Source organism: Plasmodium vivax, chromosome 5, assembly GCF_000002415.2.
Source record: "Plasmodium vivax chromosome 5, whole genome shotgun sequence".
NCBI classification, from domain to species: Eukaryota; Apicomplexa; class Aconoidasida; order Haemosporida; family Plasmodiidae; genus Plasmodium; species Plasmodium vivax.
In genome coordinates this window covers 97,501-121,958 of record NC_009910.1, presented here as the reverse complement: position 1 = coordinate 121,958, position 24,458 = coordinate 97,501, and the positions used below count along the sequence as shown (strand labels likewise).

General features: G+C 36.8%; 1 protein-coding gene and 5 non-coding genes across 6 annotated transcripts in view, besides 40 other annotated features; all 6 read left to right on the top strand.

The window, feature by feature from the left end:
- Positions 1-704: 704 nt before the first annotated feature.
- Positions 705-725: a microsatellite.
- A 106-nt stretch (positions 726-831) lies between these two features.
- Positions 832-852: a microsatellite.
- Positions 853-886: 34 nt separating this feature from the next.
- Positions 887-928: a microsatellite.
- Positions 911-939: a microsatellite.
- Positions 940-1,026: 87 nt separating this feature from the next.
- Positions 1,027-1,047: a microsatellite.
- A 507-nt stretch (positions 1,048-1,554) lies between these two features.
- Positions 1,555-1,580: a microsatellite.
- Positions 1,581-1,705: 125 nt separating this feature from the next.
- Positions 1,706-1,729: a microsatellite.
- A 529-nt stretch (positions 1,730-2,258) lies between these two features.
- Positions 2,259-2,287: a microsatellite.
- A 458-nt stretch (positions 2,288-2,745) lies between these two features.
- Positions 2,746-2,911: a microsatellite.
- Positions 2,912-3,343: 432 nt separating this feature from the next.
- PVX_088870 (early transcribed membrane protein (ETRAMP)) lies at positions 3,344-3,862 on the top strand (the record flags this gene model as incomplete). The annotated part of the gene is made up of 1 exon (XM_001614817.1): positions 3,344-3,862. The coding sequence occupies one exon, from the start codon at positions 3,344-3,346 to the stop codon at positions 3,860-3,862; it is 519 nt and encodes a 172-aa protein (XP_001614867.1).
- Positions 3,519-3,539: a microsatellite.
- Positions 3,656-3,687: a microsatellite.
- A 1-nt stretch (position 3,863) lies between the features above and the next one.
- Positions 3,864-3,885: a microsatellite.
- A 402-nt stretch (positions 3,886-4,287) lies between these two features.
- Positions 4,288-4,312: a microsatellite.
- A 61-nt stretch (positions 4,313-4,373) lies between these two features.
- Positions 4,374-4,415: a microsatellite.
- Positions 4,416-5,326: 911 nt separating this feature from the next.
- Positions 5,327-5,352: a microsatellite.
- Positions 5,353-5,444: 92 nt separating this feature from the next.
- Positions 5,445-5,469: a microsatellite.
- Positions 5,470-9,063: 3,594 nt separating this feature from the next.
- Positions 9,064-9,084: a microsatellite.
- A 1,063-nt stretch (positions 9,085-10,147) lies between these two features.
- Positions 10,148-10,194: a microsatellite.
- Positions 10,195-11,136: 942 nt separating this feature from the next.
- Positions 11,137-11,159: a microsatellite.
- Positions 11,160-11,383: 224 nt separating this feature from the next.
- Positions 11,384-11,410: a microsatellite.
- Positions 11,388-11,420: a microsatellite.
- A 567-nt stretch (positions 11,421-11,987) lies between these two features.
- Positions 11,988-12,104: a microsatellite.
- Positions 12,105-13,262: 1,158 nt separating this feature from the next.
- On the top strand, positions 13,263-15,410 carry PVX_088869. Its single transcript, XR_003001211.1, has one exon. It is a non-coding gene; the product is annotated as a small subunit 18S ribosomal RNA (ribosomal RNA).
- Positions 13,316-13,346: a microsatellite.
- Positions 13,353-13,397: a microsatellite.
- Positions 14,785-14,808: a microsatellite.
- PVX_088868 lies at positions 15,411-15,897 on the top strand. Its single transcript, XR_003001210.1, has one exon. It is a non-coding gene; the product is annotated as an internal transcribed spacer 1 (transcript).
- Positions 15,830-15,853: a microsatellite.
- On the top strand, positions 15,898-16,061 carry PVX_088867. Its single transcript, XR_003001209.1, has one exon. It is a non-coding gene; the product is annotated as a 5.8S ribosomal RNA (ribosomal RNA).
- Positions 16,062-23,772, top strand: PVX_088866. The gene has a single exon (XR_003001208.1). It is a non-coding gene; the product is annotated as an internal transcribed spacer 2 (transcript).
- Positions 17,674-17,698: a microsatellite.
- Positions 18,074-18,101: a microsatellite.
- Positions 18,598-18,625: a microsatellite.
- Positions 19,175-19,202: a microsatellite.
- Positions 19,208-19,227: a microsatellite.
- Positions 19,305-19,335: a microsatellite.
- Positions 19,888-19,934: a microsatellite.
- Positions 20,267-20,314: a microsatellite.
- Positions 20,433-20,459: a microsatellite.
- Positions 20,688-20,710: a microsatellite.
- Positions 20,787-20,830: a microsatellite.
- Positions 20,981-21,041: a microsatellite.
- Positions 21,091-21,139: a microsatellite.
- PVX_088865 overlaps positions 23,773-24,458 on the top strand; it is a 4,084-nt gene continuing 3,398 nt past the window's right edge. Inside the window, exon 1 of the ribosomal RNA XR_003001207.1 lies at positions 23,773-24,458. This exon is cut by the window's right edge and continues 3,398 nt beyond it. This is a non-coding gene — a ribosomal RNA (large subunit 28S ribosomal RNA).
- Positions 24,316-24,358: a microsatellite.

Here is a 24,458-nt window from a genome sequence, read left to right as displayed (position 1 = left end):
GTTGTTATCCGTTAATTTGTGTGGGGTACTTTTTGCCCACATGAAATAAAATGTACTTGTTTAAAATGTTCTGGATGGAAAACCCAAATGGCCCGCAGTCATAGTGCGATGTCAACGTTTTCTTTCAGCTATGCTAGACGGTGAGCCCATCTGATGGGGGTAGTCAACGAGCCAGTAATGTGTACACCCAGTGAGCAGCACAAACTTTTAATAAATACAAAATGGAAATAAAATAAACACATGGGAGGGGGTTAAAATGAGTGTCTACTATGCTTATACCCATTCGAACAAACTTATCGAGTGAGACATTTCTCCAAAAGGGTGCATCAAAATGGGACACAAAAAGTAACGCCTGCGTGATGGAAGAGGCAACTGCACTGCAGCACTCATCAGTTATTCATTCGCATGATAAGCGGGCGAAGAAGTGCTACCCATCGAAAGGGCAAGAAATAGAAAAATGAAAATACATGAATAAAAAAAAAAAAAACAGTCAGACGACAAAAGCGCTGTAAAAATAAGGTCTTTCCATTTTAACACGATTGATTTTCATTTTTTTAAGGACAGAAAAAAAAAATTCTGGAAAGGAAGATAGTGCTGAAAAATGAAGGCGATATTTCCCCAGCGCAGGATGCAAGAAGTGGTGAAATATGTCTTATACGAAAAAGGTGTGCATGGGCGCGCATGGACACGCATGGGTGGGAGCTCATTCGGCGTAAGGTTACCGAAAGGGAAAACACACATGCGGGTGGGTAAACGCATGAATGCAAATATCTTTTGGTTGAAATGTCCTAACATGTGGATCAGTATACCTGCATAATAAAACAAACAGGGCATGGTTAACTTGTTGCAAGATTTAGCCTAAATTGTTGTGGACATACTTAACAGGAAAACCCTTTGGCTTTCACTTTCCCAATTTGTGCGGTTAAAAAATTTGATACGGCGTAACAAAAAAAAAAAAAAACATTTGAAAAAAAACATTTAAAAAAAAGTAATAATTGGACAACTGAACAAGGAAAAAGGAAAAAAAAAAATGCATTTTATGGCATTCCAATTTTAAGAGCATCTCAAGATCTTAGGACAATTGCGGACGCAAAAGACGCGCAATTTTTTACTCACGCATGTTTACACTAGTGTAATCATTTCCTTATTTATTTTTTTTTAAAAAAAAGGAAAAATCGTTTGCGTGAATTAAGAGGTATACATCCAAGGGAGGCATAAAAGAAATTAAAAAGGTTGTTCTCTTGTCTTGTGTTAAGCAAAAGACAGGCCAATTTGCAGAGTAATACCTGCAGGAAATTATTTAAGCTTTGGTAAGCCAACTTCCATTTAGTACAGCTGGAAAAGCTCCTTGAATTAGAACTTTTACATTTAATTTAAAAGGAAAAAACGAAATTTAATAACAAGTGCATCAAGAGTGCTTCCTCCTATGGCATTTTCGACAAATTCGTTTTTAAGAATTTTCACTTTTTTTTTTTTTTTAAAGCTTATATGTGACGGTCTAGGTGATTATTCACACAAGAGGGGGTCTCTTTACTGGGCATGCAACCGACTTGTGGAAAAGGCATCGCATATAAAAGTGTATTAAATGGACAAGAATTAAAATGCCATTTGTTGAAACATTGCGATAGAAGAAATAGGGATGTAATTGGTGAGAAAATGATGGGAATTTTTTTCTTTTTTCACGCATAAAATGGGGGAATAAATGTGGATGTTTTTTTTTTTTTTTTTCACCCCAATTTGTATATTTTTTTTAAAATTTAATGGGAACGGTTATTATTTGCATTTCCAATGATGTCACTTATTTTGCAATTTTTATTTCCGTGTGTGTGTAACTTTTGTACAGTTCGGTAAAAATGAGGGTGCACCTCTTTTGTTAATAGCCTCATATGCATGTCCCATTGTGTGTATTTGGGTAAGACCGGTCGGCCGTTTGGAGTTTTCTTTTCTTAGCTGTTAATTTTGAGAAAATGGCGACATAGGTTTGGCCGGCCTGTGGAAGAGTTCACGAGCTTTCGCGACATATACACACGTAAGCAGTTGTGCGCATTGGCTTGACAAACTTTTTTTTTGAAAAATTAAAGGTAAACGAGCAGCATAAGGCGGTATACATGTTGGCGTAAATTTGAATAATTTTTTCGGCGCTAAGTTATGGATTGGGAAATATAGTTAAGATGGACGCGCTGCTTCCCCCGTTGGGATATTTTCGAATAGCCCATTTGGGCCTGCATATGAACATAAACATGGAGTCATTTCTTCACATATCGTATATGCTGCATCGCGAATTTTGCGAGAAAAAGGGCCCTACGAAATGTGGGTGTGGGACATGTGGATGGGCCTCTCTTAATGTCACTTCGTTTGGTAATGCAAAGGGGTAGATATGAAATGGAGCACACATGCAACTGTTTGCTATGTAGAAGCGGGCTTAATCGTCTTTAAATTTGTTATTTTCGCTATCACGTTATGCGTTCAAATAAGCGACATTCCATTTCGATGCAACACGTAAAGAAAAAAAATAATCACTTAAGGAGGTTCTCATTTTTGTGCGTATGTAAAATTGGTGCATGTAACGCAGTAGTTCCTTTTGCCTGTGTTAACCAAGTGGCTACTCTGTATGAAAGTTCTCCTTCAAATTTGGTAGTCCCACTTTATGTGGATGAGCCATAACATTGGGTGGATGAAATTTGCCGCTTGAAAGGAAGTGAACGTTGTGTGAACGTTGTGTTCGCCCCGCTGCATGCACAAAAGAGCCATGCGCATGTGCGAATGGAGGCACACCGTGGTTGCGCTTTCCTTTTTTTTTCTCCATTCCCACGTTCGCCTTAGTGGCCAAAAAGGAAAACTGAATATATTTTTCCAAGGCGCATGCAGCCGCGGTTATTATGAGGCCACATTGCGTTGCACTCTTCGCCGATGTGCATGCAAAGACACAACAAAAAAAAAGGCGATGGAGGTATAAGTAGATGGAATGAAAGCAGTGGCGTTATTCGCAAAGGTACACATGCAATCATGTAAGGAGGGATGCAAAAAGAATGCAAAAAATTCAAAAAAAAGTACAAAAAAAATCAAAGTAAAAAAATTAGCAGCATAAATATTCAAAAATAAAAAAAGAACACAGAAAAAACGCCTCTTTTGTTCTAACTAAAGCGTATTTCTTCCGAGCAAGGGAACTTGCCAAAATAAGCCATTTTTGTCGCTGTAAAGCCACTTTTGCGAATCCTGTGCCAAGCATAAATTTTGGCAGCTTGCACTATCCCATCACTGCTTCGCAAGCACAACCACTCAAATCATCACTGCTTCGTAAGCACAACCACCCAAATCATCACTTCCGAACCTTTCTCTCAAAATGAAAATCTTCTGCATATTTATACTCATAAACTTTCTCTTCATAATTAACTTGTTGGCACCATGTATGTGCTCAGAGAATGTGGTAAAGAAGAAAGTCCTAGATATGTTCAACACAGTCAACGACAGATTGAATAGCTATGATAAGAAAAAGAAGAACGCAATAATGGCAGGCGCTGCAACCACAGCAATTGCCCTCATATCAACTTTAATTGGAGGTGTGTACTTGTTTAAACCCAAACGTAAAAACGAATTGGAAGATCCCGCAACGGTTGCATTCGTCGTCAACCTTTTACTTGATACTGCAGATGGGGGAGTTGTTCAATCAGAAAAGGGGTACATCATGGGAAAGGACATTACTAAATCATTTCCAAGTGAGAAGGCGTTACGAGAGTATATAGCGAAGAACGTAAAGGATAGTGGTTCGGACAAGGCCAGCTCCGAGAAGAAGGACCTTCTGAACTCGATTCTGCACATCAACGTGAATATTAAGCAGCCCGCTGGTGACACTCAAACGTGAGGAACATCTGTGTGGGAACATCCGCGTGGGAACATCCGCGTGGGAACATCCTGTTGTCCTTCAGTTGAACGGGGAAAACAAAAGGATACCACGGTGCTGCACTACTGCACTGCTGCACCAGTGCAGTGTTGCATAGAGTTGAACAGACGCAAACGCTGCAACTTTTTTGCCACATTTTGTCTTTACCTCTTTAATTTTACTTATTGATACGTTTCGCTAAGCGTGACATGCGTGCTTGCACGTATAGATGCATATGCTCAAGCGTGTACATGGGTCTATTTGCCTCTTTTCATTTTGAACTCGAAAAGTGGGCGAGAGAGAGTCTTTTTTAACGCAGTTTTGATTTTTTTTTTCATTTTCCGCAAAGAATGTTATATGTAAAGATTCGAGTGCCGTTCGTTATCCGTACTCATAATTTCGTGCACAAATGGTACGCATCATGTACGTACACAACTCGTAACTTTAACAAACCGTGAAGAGATCGGAAAGAATTTAACTCATTCCAAATGACTGCTTTGCTTTGCGTTAAAGGAAAAAGCGCAGATGAGGCGAAAAAAAAAAAGGAAGAAAACTTCTATCCTTGCCGCATGGATACATGTTCACAAAAAAGCATCCATCACGCAAGTTAGCACAATTTTCGCGAAAATTTCCGTTTCCCATGACCCCCATGTTTTTTTTTAACATTTATTGGAAACCCCCAATTTAGCATAAACTATTTCGAAGTAAATCCAGAAATGGAAACAATAAAGGGAGCAGGGGGAAACAAAAATGACAGAGGTGTTTTTGAGCATCTCCTATAAGCTCGTTTCCACACAAGCGGTGATGCTACGCTTTGGAGGGGGAACAGTTTCCCCATTTTTTTTTGCCCATGATATTGGATGCTTCCTCTTGAGCGAGTTCATTGTGTGGGCCAAAAAATGGCCATTTTATATAGTCATATGGAGGGATCCCATTTAGGCTTACACGGTACGTTTACTTGTTACGTGCCATTTGGTGCTCACCCCCGCAACACATGCACTTGTTCCCAAGAGTTAACCAATTTAAAAAATTTGCGTATAATACATGGCATTACACGAAAATGGTGACAATCATTTTGGGTAAGAAACATTTGCGCATTTTTCCTGTACAGTTCTGTTCACTTAAAATTTGGTAATAAATACTTTTACTCAAAAAAAAAAAAAGGAACATGAGCGGTGATAATTTACATTTATTTTCCATCCCCCAAAAGGGCATTAATTTTTGCGCAGCACGGTCTACATGAATATATGGGCATGAACATTTCAGTAGTGTTTGGCCCCAAAGAAGGTGAGAACATTTGGAAAAGAGGATTATGTTTTTATTTTTGTCCAGTTGAATTTTTTTTTTTTTTTTTTTTTCCTACTGGATGGGGAAATAAGCGAAATGTGCCACGTGTTATAGAAGCTCCAAATGTTGGAAGTTTCGCCGTTGTAATATTTCCCCCCCAAAATGATACGTTTACGCGTACCAGAAGGAGTAATATGTGTTCCTGGGAAAAGTATTCACTATGGGCGTATTTTTTTTTTTCTCTCTTTGGTTTGGATGCATTGTTACTCTTGCGTCGCGTTGTTTTATGGGAGTTTTCCCACTGGGTGAAAGAATAACGTTTTCATAGGGTGAGTAATTTGCACTAATGTGACTATCCTCTGTTTGGCGAGACGCTAAATTATGGCCTCATTTTGAGTAACCAGTTGTGATGTGTAAGGGAAAAGTGTTCTCTTTAAAGGATTAACACAGAGATCACCCATTTAAAACATATTTTCACAACAAAAGTGGGAATTTCCTTTTTTTGCAAAGGGAAGGGGACATTGCCGAAGCGATTCCTCTTCATGGTTTACATGCGCACAAAGTAGTTCGAACAAGTGCGCGCAAATTGATGAACTATTCAGTTGATGGGGAAAACGCCATCTCGCACACCTGCAATTAGGTATCCCCTTTTTTCTCATGTAATAAAAAAGGAATGTAAAAGGTATCTCAAAAATGCAAACGGGCGTTCATTTTGAGTTGATCGGGTGCATAGAATGTGACGCCTCTCTGTGGGTGCTGTTATATAAGTGTACTACTCACATGAAAGGGATGTCTCGTGTGCAAATTACTGGATCGAATGAATAAGTGTAGGAGTGCCATTTGGCAGTTTTCCGTCGTAAAGTGCGTGAGATGGTAAATAATGTACGTAAAAAAAATGGGGCATACATTTGGCCCTTTTTTTTTTTTTTCTTTAGCGAAAAAAGGAACTTTGGGAGTTTTCTAAAAAATGTAATGAACCACATGTGCAACGATATGACCATGATGAGCATGGCTAAGTAGCAAGGGCAATCATATTTTCCCCATGCTACAAGTCATACGTGGAGTTATGAACGCATCGAAGGTGGTAAAATGCTTCTCGCAACATTTTACATCATGTAAAGTTTGTAAAGTTTAAAAATGCAATTTGTTCATGCTAAAAGGTATAATCTCAGAAGAACAAAAAAGAATTGCCTTGTGCATTCATAAGCTCAAAAATGAAAATAACGAGCGATGATGAGATGAGCGAGGCGGCTGAAAAAGCATCCGTTCGATCGGTCGGCACGCAACAAAATGCGTAGAATAAAAAATGTATGATGAAATGCCTGCATTGTACCTTGCAGATTGTATATTGTAGATTGTACAGTTTCCCCATTTTCGTAGTTATGCTACGGATCCGCGCTGGGATGTGCCATAAATGAAAGCGCATTTACATGCATTAACTTTGTTTATGACTGCGCGCGCGAAGTACAATGGCATGTAAAACGTGAGCAGAATTAAGCGGCATTATATACGCTCCACGCGTTTTTTGCACTTTCCTTTTCGAAAGTTTTAAGCCATTTCGTTCTGTTGCTTTTTTGTTCTTTGTTAATTTTTTTTTTAAATAAAAGTTGTGCGATTTTTTTTATTTTTTTTTTTTTTTTTTGTTAACTGCTAGGTTGTTTTCTTTTGTTCTGTACATTTCGCCCGCACGTGTATACTTGATTTTTACATATAATATGCAACACGTGAACAGATGAGTTTACTTGTTGGCCTTACAAACGTTAATCCCTGACCGCACCAGTATGCACAAGGGTGTTACATATGTTTATGGGCGCGAGTGTGCTCGACGCGGGCGCCGTATATATTATTCATATGGGGAAGCCCCTGCTTCGCGCAAAGAGTTGCAAATGCATCGACCCTACAAGTGCGCATAAGGGGCATTCTTTTTATACGTACTGTATAGTTACTTTCCATTTGGATGATTTTTTTTTCCGGGGGGCGACTGCTATTTTCCATATAGGTGCACGAACTATATTGCCTAGGAGGATATGGCGTTTTTTTTTTCTTTTTGGTCCGGCATAAGGGAATTGGCAAGACATGGGCAGGAAGAGGGTCGTTTGCTGGTGGCAGAATATATATAGGTTATTTATTATATGCGGCGAAGACCCATTTTAATCGTACCAACTCATGCCAATAGGGAATTTACTAAGGATGGTGAATGGCGTTCTGGAATAAAGGACCAATTATGGGACCATTTGTAGCATTCAGGAGGGGGAAGTAGTATTGAATATCAAATAAATTGATTAAAGATTTAAAAATTTGTACTTAAAATTAGAGCGTCTAGTTCAATTTGAAGGTCAAATTTAAAATGATTTATCAATTTTACGGTCATTTCAATTTTTTTAAAAAAAAAATATGAAAAAGTCTTAAAAAAAAAAATGAAATTCTTCATTCTGTGGAGTTTTATTATGTTAATAACAAATTTAGGTTTTGTTTAATTCGTATGTAAATATCTCAGTTTATTTTAAACGGTGATAGATACAGTATTATGCCAAATGATTTTTGGGTATAGTATGTTTGTGTGCGTTCTTTAAACAGTTCGCCTATAAATAGCTATACACGAATTATTTACAACTATTTTTGTTTTAACGTTGAAAATCTGGTGTTGTAGATCGAAACGGTTACAACAAAGATGAACCAGATGCGGACATACAGAAAATGAGACTGACCATTTGATTTTCATAATTTATAATAATGTATTATAATTTATTATAGTTTTTTATAGTTTATTATAGTTTATTATAAATTATGACGTACTAGGTCCGTCCCCTTCCTCATTTGTTCTATCAAGTCTGGACTTTGCTGCTGAGAGGTCGTTGTTAAGACACGGTTGTTTCGGCTGAGCCTTTCTTGTTGTTCAAGTGGTGTTTAAATTCTATCACTTAACATACGTGTGTAAGTGTTTTATTTGACACAAAAGACTATTGTAATTATTAATAAAATACACAGTTGTTAGTTTGGTAATAGCTGTTCGCATTTTGGTGTATTCATTCCCATACTTATATTCTGATTAATAAAAATCCTTCAAGACTGGAAAGAATAACACGTTGTATGTAGGCTGTGCTCTCGACTGGTGGCCATGTCAAGCAAAAAAGAAAATCGTCAACCTTATCCCTTTCTTTTTTGTCGTCATTCGACTGTTTGAGTAGCATCGTTTGCAGCATTGTGTAATTAACAAGGTGTGTTGGAAAATTTTATTAAATCTGTTGTATGTTCTATTGAAATCATAATGTTGAGCAGTTATTTTGAAGTATTCCTTTTAGGGTATTCATTTTAAGGTATCCATTTTAAGGTATCCATTTTAGGTATTCAATTTGTATGTCCGTGCGTAATTACAATAGTCAACAAGGACAAGCACTGTTAGTAGTGGTACACTAGTCGATCAATTCTCTTTAGCCTTTGTAAGGGCATAGGATTATACACGGTCGGCTAGTGCAGTATGTATAGATTGGTAATACTAACGGATGTGTTGTATAAGGCAAACCATCGTGGGTAATGTTTTTCTTAAGGTAGGAATAAGAAGGCATTATCTGGGTGGATATCCAAATAAAGTAATGAATCTTAACATACGACGATGATTCTTTGGCGATGTTGTTATGCCAATTGATCTCGGTTAACATATTCCTACTGTGTATGGATTGGTATATTATATACGATGGAGTTGTAGCCTTATATAGATCCATACTCTCTAGCCATGCTCGCATAGTAGTTATATACTGTGCTGATAACGGTTAGATAAGGGCTCGGCGTATCCAATAACAATGTCTTGGTCTGTCATTATGATACGTCATGGTAACAAAACCTTCTTTTGGGTAGTAGTATATATTTTATATTTTATATATTATATTTTATATTTTATATATTATATATTATATATTATATATTATATATTATATATTATGACAGGTACTTTTTGAGTACTGCGCCGTAGTTCAGCGCTAGGTAAACTGACACATTGTTCTTCATGACAGGAGGGAATACATGTTTTTGTTTTTAATAGCCTACAACGTAGTAATACCTTTTGAAAATGGCCATGTTAGTTTGATCCCGTACCAGTTGGACGGGTGATAACCGTATCGGCAAGTGTTGAGAATGGGGAGTGATTATAGACTTGTTAGCTTTTAAATAAGCACCTCGTGATGGATATTTAGATCACCTTTCTATATTTGAAGGTGGACTGGTGATTTATCTATCTAAGCGGGTTACAAATACTAGGTAACTCTATTCAAACTGTACTCTGACCGCATGCGCACATAGAACTGAACAACCGGTTCTATCCTCGTCATTCATGTTGTGACCCAAAATTGGGGTGAAAAATCATTCTCTGGCCTGTGTTGATTACAGGTTGGTTCTTTTTTTAGAAGTGCTCGGGGTAGCAAAGAAAATTGTTCTGGCCTGTCATTAAAAGTAGCGTTCTTCTGAAATGTTGCTTTTAATGGTAGTTTACTCAAGGGTAATGCGTCGAGCTTTGAATGGTTTATGAATATTCCATTTTTTCTGCAATAGGACGGAAATTATGGGTATTTATTAGCACAACCTGGTATTTTTAATACTTGATGTTATAATCGTGTCGTCGGATTCTATGGCATTTATGGATCATTGCATTCATGGATAATTACGTCCATGTTGCAATGCATTTATTATGCTATGGATTCGATTTGGTAAGTTTTTGTGTGTAGATAGTGAATTCGAATTTTGTTGTTTTTTAATAAACAGCCCTGCTATGAGATGGCATCAACTGTGGTAGCGGCGGTAGGTGTTTATCGCATAGCATGGGTCACAAAATTTGGATACATCATCTATACATGGATCGCACGTGCATCGAAAGTTGTTGCAACACCAACTGTATCCTGACCAGTGTGGTTTATCAAAAGCAAGGGGATGTCCTTCAGAAGGGGATCAATCGGACTTGTGACCATTTTTTTCTAAGGTTGGTAGTATTACCATGGTAGTATTACCATTCGTGTAATTACTTACCACCTTAGCCAGCGTTCGTCGTATCCAAGGAGGGTTATCTTGGTCTGTCATATAGAAGTTAACATGTGGTGTAGACTGTTACTTCGAATAGTATTTTTATAATGTTTGACAGCTACTTTATGTAGTGCGCGACGCTGTAACGTTTTCTTAGCATAGCCCATTTTATAATTTAGTGTCGGGAAAAATGTATGGCTATTACACTGTACAGTTTTCGGTAGTAATATGGAGGTAGCGAAGAATGCCATTAATCTATGGCATATCCGTATGGTATAGATTAATGGTGTTCTTCGTCGCACAGGCATTCGGAATTTGTGAGTTAGTTTTAACGCTCCCTTAACTTTGGTTATAATCTCCTTTCTTAGGAAAATCCTTCGTAGAGATTATAGCCAAAGGGGACACATAATTCTTTGAGTAGGTGCAAATACAACGAATGGTTTACCCTTGACTGGAGGAATTCCAGGCAGTTTAGATGTATCGGAGTATATTATCCTATTCCCCTTTCTTGGGTAGACCACCATATACTACTGGCTGTATATAAGGATAAGCCGGTTAAACCGGTTAGGGATGTCCGAAACTTCTTCGTATCCAAACAACGTTTTGGACTGTCGTTAGGTTGCAGCTCGTCAATTACTGTTGTTGGGAGTTGTGTAATATAATCTTTCGATGGCTATTTTTTATGTAGTGCGATGTAAGCTCTCTCAGGTATAGCCTGCTTGCCTTTTCATGGGGATTAGGGAGTATGGTTTGTACCGCTTTTAACAGTTCACCCATACTTAAATGTTGCACAGTCATTCTATCCCGTCCGGAGAGGGTTATTCTCCGTTAGAATGTGCTGGTAAAAGTTACCTTTCAGGTTTATAGTGAGCTCGAACGAGCTAACCCATTAGGGGGGTAGATACAGAGGCTTATGAACTAATTATAGTTGTAAAGTCAGCTACCTGGGGCGCCAAACCTGTTAGGTAACTTTCACCATCTAAATGTACTACTTGGCTTCGGCCAAGTAGAACACATGTCTCCATTTTTATCGTTCAGTTACAACGAGAGTATGGTGTGAGTGTTCTGTTAAAGGGTGTCCCCAAGGGGGGACAGGAGAGTAATATGTTAAAAGCTTCAAAGGATGATTGTTATCTTTTGTGCACATTTAACAACCATTTACTCGTTGTGGCTCCGTTTTTGAAATACTAATGGTAGAGTATTTAAAAACAGCGATAAATGTATTTAGAATGATATTATAGAAGTATAATAATCATGCCGATGTGTAAGTCTCTGAATACAGTGTAAATTAAAATCGTAAATAAAGTTTGTAATAGTTTAATATAGTTAAATATAGTTTAATATAGTTTAATATAGTTTAATATAGTTTAATATAGTTTAATATAGTTTAATATAGTTTAATATAATCTTAATATGATTTTTTTATAATTTTCTTATTATTTTTTATTATTTTTTATTATTTTAATATAGTTAAAAAAGTATGGTAAGGTTTTTCTTCATCACGAGATATACATAGTATAATCTTATGTGATAGAAAATTCCTTACCAGAACAATTATAATTAATCAAACAAAAGCATTTATGCTTTTTTTTACATATTGTGTCGGGAAAAAAGATTCAAAATTAGGTGTTCTGTCTTCTCAGGTGTTTATTCTTATCTTTTCTGTTTTTTTCATATTTTTCATGTTTTGCATATTTTCTGTGTCTTCTTTTCTAGGTTCCAGGCTGTTGGGGTGTATTGCATGTGCTTGCTATGGCAATAGTAAGTACTACAAGGTGTTGGGGGTGTTTTTGGTGTTTAGGGTGTTTTTGGCGTATAGGGTGTCTTGAAGTATAGGGAGTTGCTTAATAGGGATGAGTCATTGTAAAAATGTTATAATGATTTGAGCGACATATAGCATTCATGTTGGCTACTTTTATATTTTTCGTTACGTGTGTATTTTAATCTAACTATGTTTTATGATGTTTCTTTTTAAATTGCATGCGTTTCGAAAAAATATAAAGGTTCTAAGGGTATTACTCTTTTTGGGTAAACATGTCTTCATTTTTGGGAAGTCATGTTTTCATGTGTCGGTGTAAAAGCCACTACATTTTTTTGGTGTAAAAGCCACTTCATCCCGTGTGTGTATCCATCATGCATTAATTTGCTTGGTATGTGCCGAGTTCGTCAATCATATGTAATGACGAGCGATGTGAAACAATATGCATTACATATCTATCTGAATATATCCATTTTTTGTTTTTTTCCAAAGGCTCTCATAGAATCAGGCCAATTGGTTATTTCCTGTGGTGGGCGTTAATCTGTTCGCTTGATTCTATTTGCGTCCTAGGCATATAATGCACCACTCTTTAACACCTGTAAGAATTAGACCATATTTATATAAGGCTTTTCTATTACAAGGATAGAGAAGCGTTTATGTAACAAACAAATTTTTTTATTCATAATTATTTATACGTGTGAATAAAAAAGTATACACTCTGTGTAGAAGTTAATCTGTTCATGTACATTCTGTTTTTATAGCATATTAATATGTTAAGCATTTCATCAACGTACCACGAGTATTTGATTGCATGCAAGTCGATTGATGGCTAATCGTATGCGCATATGATGTGCATATGGTATATGTATATATTTGTATGTATGTACGTATGTACGTATGTATGTATATCATTTCATGTTTATATGCGTTTACGGTTACGTCACATCATTGGCACGTTTTGCAGTCCTTCCGGGTGCACTTACGATTTGTGCAATAATTATAATCAGCCCAGCTGAGAAGAATAATTGAGCACAGAATTTATAAGCGTATAGTATCGTGTATAAAACGTCAAATGTAATTTTTTGGTAAAATTTGTAATTTTTTTACTTCAAAAAAAAATGTAAATATATTATGTATAAATTGTGCGTAGGACACCGTCCTCTCTAAGGTAATGATAATGTTATGCAATGCCGTTTGTATTACGAGAAAACAGTGCCTTTCATTTTAGCCATTTTCTCTAGTCATTCGGCTTGCTATATATAACGTTTAAAAATTATCATTGTTTTGTGAGGCGATGTTGTGCAAATAACTCTATACATATATAGTAACCTGGTTGATCTTGCCAGTAGTCATATGCTTGTCTCAAAGATTAAGCCATGCAAGTGAAAGTACATGCATATTTTTATATGCGGAAACTGCGAACGGCTCATTAAAACAGTTATAATCTACTTGACATTTTTTTCTATAAGGATAACTACGGAAAAGCTGTAGCTAATACTTGCTTTAATGCTCTCGACGAATGTCTTGGGCATGTACTTGTTAAGCCTTTATAAGAAAAAAGTTAATAACTTAAGGAATGATAACAAAGAAGTGACACATAGAAGGACCTGCGTCCATTTATAGTGTGTATCAATCGAGTTTCTGACCTATCAGCTTTTGATGTTAGGGTATTGGCCTAACATTGCTATGACGGGTAACGGGGAATTAGAGTTCGATTCCGGAGAGGGAGCCTGAGAAATAGCTACCACATCTAAGGAAGGCAGCAGGCGCGTAAATTACCCAATTCTAAAGAAGAGAGGTAGTGACAAGAAATAACAATACAAGACCAAAACTGGTTTTGTAATTGGAATGATGGGAATTTAAATCCTTCCCATAATACAATTGGAGGGCAAGTCTGGTGCCAGCAGCCGCGGTAATTCCAGCTCCAATAGCGTATATTAAAATTGTTGCAGTTAAAACGCTCGTAGTTGAATTTCAAAGAACCAATATTTTAATAACGCCGTTAGCTAGATCCACAAGGGGTTGAGCCAATCACGGTTTCGGCTTCTGTGCGCATCCTACCTATCAAGCGTTTTTTTAATTAAAGTGTTTCTTTTTAAAATCTTCTTTACCTTAACCATATGGAAGATTTTGTTACTTTGAGTAAATTAAAGTGTTCATAGCAAACAGATACAGCATTGCGCGTTTTGAATACTACAGCATGGAATAACAAAATTGAACAAGTCAAAACTATGTTTCTTTTTTTTTATTTTTGGCTTAGTTACGATTAATAGGAGTAGTTTGGGGACATTTGTATTCAGATGTCAGAGGTGAAATTCTAAGATTTTCTGGAGACAAACAACTGCGAAGGCATTTGTCTAAAATACTTCCATTAATCAAGAACGAAAGTTAAGGGAGTGAAGACGATCAGATACCGTCGTAATCTTAACCATAAACTATACCGACTAGGTTTTGGATGAAAGTTAAACAAATAAGGATAGTCTCTTCGGGGATAGTCCTTAGATTTCTTCCTTCAGTACCCTATGAGAAATCAAAGTCTTTGGGTTCTGGGGCGAGTATTCGCGCAAGCGAGAAAGTTAAAAGAATTGACGGAAGGGCACCACCAGGCGTGGAGCTTGCGGCTTAATTTGACTCAACACGGGAAAACTCACTAGTTTAAGACAAGAGTAGGATTGACAGATTGAGAGCTCTTTCTTGATTTCTTGGATGGTGATGCATGGCCGTTTTTAGTTCGTGAATATGATTTGTCTGGTTAATTCCGATAACGAACGAGATCTTAACCTGCTAATTAGCGGTAAGTACGACATATTTTTATGTCGGATTGGATCTGGATGATTTGCTTATATTGAGGTGCAATCTAAATAGGGGATTGCAATTATACTTCGTGTCGGTGTTTCTTAATCGAATAGCTGATGCGTTTGGTATATTGCTTTCCTTTTTTTTTATTTCTGCGCTTCTTTACTTGGCTTATCGTACCGTTTCCTTTTTGTGTAGAAATGTATTTGCATTATATTAAAGCTTCTTAGAGGAACGATGTGTGTCTAACACAAGGAAGTTTAAGGCAACAACAGGTCTGTGATGTCCTTAGATGAACTAGGCTGCACGCGTGCTACACTGATATGTACAACGAGTTATTAAAATTACGATTCAGCTTGCTGTTACGTATTTTTCCTCCACTGAAAAGTGTAGGTAATCTTTATCAGTACATATCGTGATGGGGATAGATTATTGCAATTATTAATCTTGAACGAGGAATGCCTAGTAAGCACGATTCATTAGATTGTGCTGACTACGTCCCTGCCCTTTGTACACACCGCCCGTCGCTCCTACCGATCGAAAGATATGATGAATTGTTTGGACAAGAAGAAAGGGGATTATATCTTCTTTTTTCTGGAAAAACCGTAAATCCTGTCTTTTAAAGGAAGGAGAAGTCGTAACAAGGTTTCCGTAGGTGAACCTGCGGAAGGATCATTATTTATATGTAAACCGAAAGGGAATACAACTATGTAAGAAAGTGAATTTGGATTAGTTGTGCATTGTCAATATTTGAGGCGAATATTATGCGGTGCACTTCGATTCCGTTTTCATGGAACGTTTAAGAAAAGGCGTTGTGATTGTTTGGAAATATTAATAAAGGGCATAAATTCTTCTAATCCTGATTTTATCAGGGTGTATAAAGTTCTTTTATGGAAGAATGTGCCCTCTATTGTGTGGAAAAATGTATCGCCGTTTTTTTTTTTTACGTTCAACTTTACAACAATTTTAAAATTATCAAATCAATTTTTACATCATGTACATTTGTGTTTTTTAATATACATATATGCTTTGTGTTTACTTACCATTTTTTTTTGAGAGACTCATGTGCCGGTAAAGCGTGAGCAGTGCAGTGTGTTTATGTGCTTTTACATATATCTTCATCGCGCTGTAAGCGTCTTTTCCCACAGGTTTTATCTTAGAAGAATGGCTCAATCTTAACGATGGATGTCTTGGTTCCTACAGCGATGAAGGCCGCAGCAAAACGCGATATGCAATGAAAATTGCAATGACTGTGAATCATCTGAACGCTGAATGTAAATTACTCCAAAATTCCCTCTTCTGGGTTTTTATGGAACTCCTATTGGATATACAGAAAAGTAGTGGTTGAGTTTTATTGCAAAATAAAGTACCTTCACGTCACGCTTACTGTAGGGGTGCGTAGATCGTTAGATTTATTCACAACTATAGAGAAAGGACTCTGAGCGGTTACCATAAGCACGCTGGCGACTTGCAGAACCTTGGGGGTGTTTAAAGCGGTTTTTATTTTCACTCTTTGTCTAATTTTTACGGAAGTAAAAATTAGAACTATTTCTGTGGATGCCTCTATGCACACTGTTTATGATACAAGCCTACTCGTTATAGATCTCTCGACGATTTGTCTAGCCACGGGAGGCATTCAAATCAAGAAAGAACGTATTATTACAATTGCCCTGAGTTCTGTGGATGTTATTGAGAATGCGGGTTAATAACGTGTACGAATTAGATCAGTCCACAAGGACACCCTAAGGAGTAGTGGTTATTAATTAGGAAAGCACGAATTGTATTGACCAGGTTTGTAATGCATTATTTGTCGATAGCCGGAAGGCCGTTGACATTTAATGGTTACGGCCTAGGAGGTATAATTACGTAGTGGACGCATAACATTGCAGAGCACTGACCGTGGAACAGCTACGATTCACATGTATACGTAATTGCCACGGGGTAAATTACAATGGGGGATACGCTACGATAATGGAGATTTTTATTTCTTCGGAAATAATTATTTTGCATTATAATCGGGCTGTTGTGGTGGATCGGAGGTTTTTGGTGTGGGGCTAGTGTTCGGAGTCAATAATTACCCAAAAATTGGCTTTGGAGGAAAGGAATTTTTGGTGCTGATTATTATGGAACAACTATGAATAGACCACACAGGGAGTATTAAGAGAATACCAGGCGTGTTAACTTTAAATGCCAGAGATTGTCACTTGCATTGTATATGATCGTTCTCATCATGTAGTGTGTTTCTCCAGCATTGTCCTGTCGTTTCGCACCGGCAGTTTTGTGTAGCAAAAAAACCTCGCTATATGATGTGTGCAACGCAGGGGAAACTATACATAAGCGTTAATCCGTTTATGTATCTAAAAAAGATCGATTGAAGATGAACTTTAATTCTATTACGAGTGATGATTTAACAATTGACTTTTTGAAGTATACTTGAACCTAATCAGTTTTTGTATCTAAAAAAGGCTTAATTGTAGATGAACTTTAATTCTATTACGAGTGATGATTCAACAATCGACTTTTTCATAGTTGTCACCTCAATGTTTTCTTATATAACGGATTTTCTTATATGTCCTGTCGATTTTTAATTGGCAGTTATATATCAATATCGGGACGTTAATTAATTTATAAAATAGTAATTCATATGACGAAATGAAGTTATGACACAATAAGAACTCATTGTAAAGATACTTTTTAAGATAATACTTATCTAAAGTACTTTGGTATGGCGTTATTTTCTAATGTTATCACTATTTGTTAATTTATTAGCTTTTAGGGGGCATCAAGGGCATTTATGTTTGCGATGTGTTACGGCAGGGAATAATGTTTATATGTATATATATATATATTATATGTATTTATATATATATTATGTGTATTTATATATATAAAATCTTACGTTGTCAACTTAGGAGGCTGCATGAAATGTATCGTTCTTATGGAGTTATTGGCAGAATGGCAACATATATCGGACTTTACAGGACATGTACGTTAACTATTTTGCGGCGGACAGATGATATTAAAGGAACAAGCGGTTATGAGATATTACTACGTATGATTATTCGACGGGGAAGTTCACCAAATCATGTATGTTTTTTTTTATGGCCAGGTGCGCCGATTTTATTTTAATCGTCCGAGTTGTCTATGAGAGTTGTTCGAGGGCAAAATGAACAACAGTAGATTTTAGCGGACAGAATTACCTATGTTGTTTGAGGGCAAAATGAACAACAATAGGTTTTAATTTATAGAAGCACTAATGATAGTTGTTTGATAGCAAAAAGAACAACAATATTTTTCTATGGCCGGTAGAGCCTGTATTATTTATGGCCGGTAGAGCCTTTATTATTTATGGCCGGTAGAGCCTGTATTTTGTATATGGCCGGTAGAGCCTTTATTATTTATGGCCGGTAGAGCCTGTATTTTGTATATGGCCGGTAGAGCCTGTATTTTTTTATGGCCGGTAGAGCCTATATTTTTTTATGGCCGGTAGAGCCTATATTTTTTTATGGCCGGTAGAGCCTATATTTTTTTATGGCCGGTAGAGCCTATATTATTCTAGTGCAGATAGTAATCCCGAAGAGGATCAACCACAACTACATGAGAACCAACCGTTTGAACAATTCGGGACGGCGAATTTATTTTTATAATAAATTCATTTTATTAAATACGTTCTAAGATGATGTCAAGCAATTGACTAGTCCGAATAATAAAGTGTTTAAATTGAAAAATCTAGACCTAAGTGTTTATAATTGACTGTAATTTGTTAATGAGCAGTGCATTTGTTAGTGAGAGATACACCGTATGATGTGAGGAAAGAGGATTGCAGCTGTAAAAATAGGCCTTTACAAGCTGTAGATAAATGAGATTAGACAGCCGTATAAGTGTGAAGTATTATAAGTGTAGATAGCGCTACAGGTTATAATAATAAAGAGAGCACTCCTATTATAGAATAGCCTAGTAATGATACAATTGGTTCAAATATAAGGTTCAGTAAAAGGTTTAGGTAAAGGTTTAGGTAAAATAGTTTGGGTAAAATCAATTGCTATTGTTACGAAGCGATATTTAAGTTTACTAATGGGGGACTTTAGTTGTGTTACAGAAGTTAACACCTAAAGGTTGCAATTATATTATACAGGCAGGTCGTTAGAAAATACATTGTTTTTGTAGTTGGAAGTTGTATGTACATACTGGTTGTATTTTTAATTAACAGATGTAGGAATAAGTAAGGAGCGATAATAGCGATGGAGAGTTTAAGATACGCAAAGGAGGTGGAAAATAGCTAAGTAACCCAACAGTAGTTATAAAGGAAAGATAAGTTATATCAAAATATGAAGACAACACTATCGAAGCACAGACAAACAAATGGTAAGTTATATGTAGCCATATATCCATACAAATGTAGAAATAGCTCAAAGTAAACATGAAAAGGACTTTTTTTTTTTTACAGATTTAACGGAACGGGTACTTCTCATCTCTAGGAAGGATCTCGTATTAAATATAATGGAATCCAACATTGTATTTAAAAAACAGGTAAAGTATTAGAAAATAGACTATTAATACAAACCGTATTAATAAATTACTTTTTGCAGGTGATGTATCCTATATGGTTTACAAAATCAAATGGACCCAAAAAACCTTTTCTACATGTTTGAGTAATCTACCAGATTGATATATGTGCAATGGAAAAATCGTAGCAATAATTGTGGCAATAATTGTAGCAATAATCGTAGTAATAGCAAAAACGAATTATATGAAATCATGAAGATGTTATGTTCTGTGCGTTTGTAACTGTTTTTTTTCCGATAACAAACTCTTCATTGCCTGTGAGGTTTTATCATAGAATATTTTTATATTCACATGATAACATAAACCACCTGTGCATATAAGACGGAGTAGGGGCCAACAGAGAACTAACGGTTGCAAACGTGCAGGATGTAAGGGTACATGTTTTCTTAGTTTGTCATACGTAATAAAGAGAGAGCGGCGCTTGCATAGGGAAAAAGAGAGACTTAATGGAAATGAAACAGTAACAAAATCGCTAACTGTATACGTCCAGCAAAAATGTAATAAAAAGTGGAGTATACTTAGGTTGTTCTTTTAACGTCTATTTTTGAGTCTTTTCGTTTAAAATCGTCTATTTTTTTTTTAAAAAAAAATTTGTATGTATATGCATAAAGTAAGTGTAGATGTCACCATCTGTGTAATCATGTGAAAAACGTTTTTAAAAGTTCCTTTTTAAGTGGAGCTTCCGTACCGAAAGCTACGGAAAGTAACACTAAAAAAGGCAACTTTTTTTAACATGCGAACGCTATGTCATTAAGCGGTTAGGCACTGTTTTATGCATATACATATATGAGGACTCAAGAACGGTTACCTCTAACCAAACAAACGTCCTTAAAATGGCGAGGTTACACAGGAGTGTACGCCAGGGCAACGTTAGGGACATCTTATTTCGGGTCCAATTACTGTTTAAGAGGCAAGCGGAAATGGATGATGGTAATGAACATATGAGAGTCACGTTGAAATGGTCACTATATGACGAAATGAATTGTGGGATGACAAACACTATCGTGGGACGACAAACACTATCGTGGGAGGACGAACACTACTGTGGGGTAACGAACACAGTTGTGGGGTGACGAACATTATAGTGGGGTGACGATCACTATAGTGGGAGGACGAACACAATTGTGTTCGTTATAAAAGACTTAGCAATGACTTGAACTACTAAAGGGATGACATGGTATTGATACTGTTTTAGGAAAAACGTGCCGTAGCGTAGAAAGGAACTGGCAAAATGGTAAGCCCAGGCGCTGCAAATAAATCGTCACAAATAAAGGCACAAATGAAAGGTAATAAAGGTAATAAATAAAATCCGCTCTCTAGGATTAAGGCCTACTCCTCGCTATTATTTTTTTTGCGTATTAAAATAAATTACTATTCAACTCCACGTAGGAAAAAGTGGACAGTGGTAATATAAAGGCTTGACATGGCAGGGATAAAAGTCCATATTAATATGGACTTAGCTCCTTTACTTATCAAATATATATCAAAATGATATTCTGTTGAATACTATAAAACATTTATAGATTTAGAGGCAACTCAAAAACTATCGACAAAATATAGTAATATATTTCTGCTCAACAAATATTAGTTATCTTATTATATAGTACTATTATAACACGAGGTATGGATATACAGTAGTGTATTAGCTCTATAATTGCTTGTGGAACCTACATATAATAGTATACAGTATGAATAGTGACCGTACTCGGACTATGAATTGTTGTGTACCCTATATGTAGTAGTGACACTGAGTTTGAATAGTAGCTCATTTTTTCTATAACTTTTATACTGGTTGTGCGTGGAGTAACAACGGTATTTTATAAGGTAATTATCTATATAGTCGCTCAGGCCTTATAGATTTTATTTTATAATTAATAATTTGTGACTAATCCTATAAATTCTTGTTAAGCTCATGTATATGTTAACAAAAACTGAAATAATATTTATTTGTGATGATATAGTTAGCATGCCTACATGGGACAATTGAGTATATGTTTTAATTTAAAGCAAATACGATTTTGGAATTAACTTTAGCCTTCAACTTTAATTGTAACACTTTAGCACAGGTAGAAAGGCGTGTGAGGTTGCGCCTTTCAAGGGTATGTATTAATTTAGTTTAATAAGGGATACACAAGCAGAGCAAAGCAAAACAAGCAAAGCAAAACGAAGCAGTCATTTTCGTTTTGCTGCACTAGTTAAACGCTTGCGCAATTTAAACATGCTATTGCATTTGTTTCTCTAACCCTTCTCTGAGACAACTGCATGTGTATTATTTCAGCATTTTGCAAAATTGAAGAATATTCACGTTTTGATGCAGATATTTTTAATTATCTGTGTTAGTGAATGGTGGAACGACGACAAGTCGAACGGTAGCCAGATGAACTGTAAAACTAAACGTAATTAGAAGAACTGTACAATTAGACGTAATTAGAAGAACTGTACAATTAGACGTAATTAGAAGAACTGTAAAACTAAAGGGTGACGTAGTAAAATGGTAAAATTAAACGTGACGTGGCGAAATGGCTGTGGGGTCAGCTGAGAGGTAAAAGGCTCGACGCACACCAAATAAGCGAAAGTGTAAAGTTGTTATTGTTAAAGGGCGGAATGGACTAGGTGCACAATTATACAACACTTAAGATTTTTCAATTTAAACACACGTAGTAATATCGAGTAATACTAGGTATGTTATTATCTTATATTGGTATGGCAATTCGACAATCTCGCCTATTCTGCACAAGTGTAACAAAAATAAACTAACTTTACGTAAGTATGAGGACGGTACGCTAGCTTTTCACTTGTTTAAGCAGGCATACTTAGTACTTGTGTATGGAAGGTTAATATATAGTGCACTTGTGTATAGAAGGTGTTCCAACTTTGCACAGATGTAGAGAAGTTTTATTAGTGGTAAGGTGAGTTAATATTGCATTTATGCAAAAAAAAATTTTTATTGACTCTTTGCATCTGTGTAGGGGAGGTGTACTACTTAACACGGGTGTAGGGGTAGTATATTTAACTTGCATTTATGCAGACGATTTATGCTGTCCTACACTTGTGAAGGGGAAATACACCAACTTTTCACTCGTTTAGAGGAGGTATACTTACTTTGAGTTTATGCATGGGAGGTTCGCCAACTTTGCATTTATGAAGAAGGAAGTTATATTAACTCTGCTCAAGTGGAGGGGAGGTTCACTGACTTTGCATTTATGAAGGGAAGGTACGCCAACTTGGAGTATATGCATGGAAGGTTCGCCAACTTTGCATGTATGAAGGGGAAGGTACGCCAACTCTCCTGAAATGTAGGGTAGAGGTATAAATGTTAACATGAGGTGGTCAGTTTGTTTGCACGGGCAAGCGAAGCTTATGGACATGTAAAGGCAGTTTAATAGTGTAACGAGGAGTGGCGCAAGCAATGATGTCATTGGGTATGAACTCCTGATACTGGGTTGGCCCTTTAGCATTTTCGCCATGAGGCGCTCACTGCATGACCTACCATTGCCGGAGGTAATGGTATAGTCACCAGTGTAGGGTAAGTGGCAGCGTAACCATGACGAGGGTCGTAGTTGCGTTAAAAATATATCGTGATGATATCGAAATATACATTGCGGTAATTTGCTTGAAACGCTGCGTTAATTGTAGCTAGTTTTCGATATGGGGATCTACTTATGTAAACAGAAAGAAATCGACCAATTAGTGAAAATAGTAAACGGCGACCTCGAAAGAGGGAAACATCAACACGTGTTTAAGAAGTTTCCACGTAGCGAAAAAGGATCTTACTACAGGGCATAATAGAAACCTTCTTGCAAGTCTTTATGTTTCGGTCAATATTGGCTGTTAACCAATCAGATATATACATATACACTTCGGTGTATGTGTACGAAGCCTTGTGGAGACGGTACTTGCGAAGGTATACACCTTTATGGGCACTTCGGTGCGCATATCGGTGTTTCACCTCTATGTGCACTTTGGTGCGCATATTGGTGAGCCTCCAAGGGTATCTTATCCACTTGGTCTTTCGGTGGGACGTCCTTAAGAGGTATGTAAATCTAAAACAGCTTTTCTACCTCTTCGTGAGGGAAAAGGGGCGCGCCAGAGATCATACTCTGCTGTGGTACCCCCTGTGGGTGGTACATCCATGGGGCTTGTACCTGCAGAGTATTTTCTTTGGTAAGCAAACCCTGTTAAGGTGTGTTATGTGCGTACTTGGTATATACACCTGGCACATACATATCTATGTGTTCAGGAGTTATATCATGGCCGTACAGTAACAGTCTGGCCGCGTTAACTAGAGTGTTATCTGTGCCACCCTATGGCGACGCTCCTGAGGGGCATCGTCATAGACCGGCATGGGTAGCCCTCCATGATGTTAACGTGCAACCAACGTCAGGCCGTGTTACCTTGAGGAATGAGGAGTAGTTCGTATTTGTAGTAATGGGCTATGAATTATCGGGGTATATCAACCATATATTTATACATGTTCTGTTGTTAAAATAGGAGAGCAAATCCGCCGAATTTAAGCATATAATTAAGCGGAAGAAAAGAAAATAACAATGATTCCTTTAGTAACGGCGAGTGAACAAGGAATAGCTCAAGCGGATAATCTGTGTGTCTTTTCCTATTTAAAGGTTTAGCGCAAAGAATTGTCGTGTATTAAAAGACTATAGTAACCTTCTGGTAGCCGTAAAGATAAGACATATGTTACGAAGCGAGGTGGAATGCCTCCCCCGAAGAGGGTGAAAGGCCCGTAGTAATCATAGGGCTTAGTGTTATCAGATAACCTCTATCAGTAAAGAGTCGTGTTCTTTGAGATTGGAGCACAAATGCGTGTGATACATTTCACATAAAGCTAAATATGTGTAGGAGACCGATAGCAAACAAGTACCGTGAGGGAAAGATGAAATAGTACTCAGGAATGAGCAATTAAAAAGTACCTGAAATCGTTAAGGTGGAACGGATTAAAAGAGAAAAAAAGTATTGCAGTCAACATAAGTTGTTGCAGCGACAGTTTATGTCTAACTGCTTTATTAAAAGAAACATCAGTAAAAGGTTTTAGATCTATTCGGATAAAGACTGTTGCTGATTAGCATTTAATTTTACCTTCGGGATAAAATTAATAGACTTTTCACATTATCCTTTTGTTAAAAAAAGGATAAAGGGTTTTTA